A 2,500-nucleotide genomic window follows, 5' to 3' on the forward strand; every position below is an offset into this window, starting at 1 on the left:
TGGTGGACATCTATAACTGTGTGAAAACTCTCTGCTCACGTCGCATTAACATGATTCAGACAGAGGTAAGAGACAGAGAGAGAGGACTCAATCCAAAACTCCACACACCACAGAACAAAGGAGTACTGACCGGGTTCAGTGCGAGACACTGTGAAACATAAACACTGTACATTTTCACTAAAGGAGACTAATTAAGCGTAATGAGTGTTAGTGTGGTACACAGTCAAAGGGTCAGTATCTACTTGTACTTGGGCCAAATATCAGCGCAGGGGTCAGGCAATTTTCGTTTCTCGCTAAATTAAGTCTCTAAGTTTTATTTACCCATATTGATTCACCATTAAAATTCTTTTACGTTTTATATTTTATTTTATTTTGTTGTTATTGTTGTTGTTTTGAACACTGTAGCAATATATTTGCATAACGTTGCAGTGACTACATACTGCAGTATGAACTTTATTCCCTCCGCTGCCTAAAGACTTTTGAATCTAAATAATTACACATTAAAAAGAAAAAATCGGTGAAACGTTTTTTTCGAGATGACTCATATTTCTGGCGTAGCATCATAGAGCGGGAATCCTCAGTGCTTTGATGTGACAGGTTTTTAGGGGGGTTTTCTTTTCTCTTTTTTTTAATTTTTTTTTTTATTTGGAACAGATACCTCCTGTTCGCTTGCATTTATTCCGTTTTAGTTCTACGGCTGTCTCACGTCGCCTGAACATCGTCGGATTCTCCGCATCAGTTCCTGTCGCGGATTTTGTTCTTCGCAACTTGCAATTAAAAAAAAAAAAAAAAAGTCTCTCCACCGTCTTTACTCAAACGTGTTTAACATTAGACGTTCCAACAGCTGTCTTTGTGTTGCGTTAAAAGAACTTAATATTTGCTGCCCTAGTCTGTGTGACTGTTTCTTCTTTTTCTTTTTCCATGTATGTAATCAGATCTTTTAGATCAAGCCAATTGAGTGAAACTGCTTCCCTGGGAACCTGTGTTTTTGGCCCTAATGAACTAAGTCCTTTATTTCTCTCTGTTCTTAGGTTTCCCCAGTCTCTCTCTCTCTCTATAAATATATATATCTCATTATCGGAGTCTGACTCTCTCCTTCTTTCTCTCCTCCTGTGTCTCTCAGGAGCAGTATGTGTTTATTCATGAGGCCATTCTGGAGGCTTGCCTGTGCGGTGAGACGGCCATTCCGGTCAGTGAGTTTGCCCTCACCTATAAGGATCTGCTGAGGGTGGATTCCCAAAGCAACTCGTCTCAGCTCAGAGAGGAATTTCAGGTAAGAGAAGTGTGTGTGTGTGTGTGTGTGTGTATTTGTGTGAGTGCGCATGTGTGTGCCTGTGTGTACATATTGAGACTTCTTGCACCTGATGAACACCTGATGAAGACTATGGGCACAAAATCTGAGATATATATACAGATGTGTGTGTGTATGTGTGTGTGTGTGTGTGTAAAGGCAGTGGGGTGAACTGTTTAGCGTGTAAAAGTAAAAACCATGAGTGTATATACAGTATGAACGCATGCAAAGCTTTGTGGAAAAGTATGAGTGTGACTTTTGTGATGTTTGTGTGAGGGCCGTGTGTGTGGAAAAGTATGAGTGTGACTTTTGTGATGTTTGTGTGAGGGCGGTGTGTGTGGAAAAGTATGAGTGTGACTTTTGTGATGTTTGTGTGAGGGCCGTGTGTGTGGAAAAGTATGAGTGTGACTTTTGTGATGTTTGTGTGAGGGCCGTGTGTGTGGAAAAGTATGAGTGACTTTTGTGATGTTTGTGTGAGGGCCGTGTGTGTGGAAAAGTATGAGTGTGACTTTTGTGATGTTTGTGTGAGGGCCGTGTGTGTGGAAAAGTATGAGTGTGACTTTTGTGATGTTTGTGTGAGGGCGGTGTGTGTGGAAAAGTATGAGTGTGACTTTTGTGATGTTTGTGTGAGGGCCGTGTGTGTGGAAAAGTATGAGTGACTTTTGTGATGTTTGTGTGAGGGCCGTGTGTGTGGAAAAGTATGAGTGTGACTTTTGTGATGTTTGTGTGAGGGCCGTGTGTGTGGAAAAGTATGAGTGTGACTTTTGTGATGTTTGTGTGAGGGCGGTGTGTGTGGAAAAGTATGAGTGTGACTTTTGTGATGTTTGTGTGAGGGCGGTGTGTGTGGAAAAGTATGAGTGTGACTTTTGTGATGTTTGTGTGAGGGCGGTGTGTGTGTACGTTATGACTGTGGGAGTAAAAGCTGTATGACCCTCAGTAGGCTTGTGTGTATGTTTACCTCTTCATCCTGGCACTGTGAGTTTATTTTAATGAGAAACCGTGACTTTATCAGATGGAGAGGAACGAGATCTGTATTTAAAGTGCTGCGTTATCTTGGCTAAAAGCTAGGTTTGCTAGCTTGGCAAAAAGTCAACTAAGAAGCTATCTATGAGAGCTACTAAAATTCTGGTATCTGCCCAAACAAATCCTCACAGGTAAATCTCAGAAGCATCAGTGGACAAAATGGCATTTGCTTTAAAACTTCTTCAA

At 41.3% G+C, this 2,500-nt stretch overlaps 1 protein-coding gene across 1 annotated transcript in view; it reads left to right on the top strand.

Annotated features, from left to right (window-relative positions):
* The window catches only part of ptprua (protein tyrosine phosphatase receptor type Ua), a 139,664-nt gene that overhangs the window by 128,978 nt on the left and 8,186 nt on the right, over positions 1-2,500 (top strand). The window contains exons 27-28 of the mRNA XM_030789339.1: positions 1-65; positions 1,124-1,273. The exon at positions 1-65 is cut by the window's left edge and continues 71 nt beyond it. Of these exons, the coding sequence (XP_030645199.1) occupies positions 1-65; positions 1,124-1,273 (215 nt within the window). The remainder of the gene's footprint in view (positions 66-1,123; positions 1,274-2,500) is intronic.

Source organism: Chanos chanos, chromosome 12 (assembly GCF_902362185.1).
Source record: "Chanos chanos chromosome 12, fChaCha1.1, whole genome shotgun sequence".
NCBI classification, from domain to species: Eukaryota; Metazoa; Chordata; class Actinopteri; order Gonorynchiformes; family Chanidae; genus Chanos; species Chanos chanos.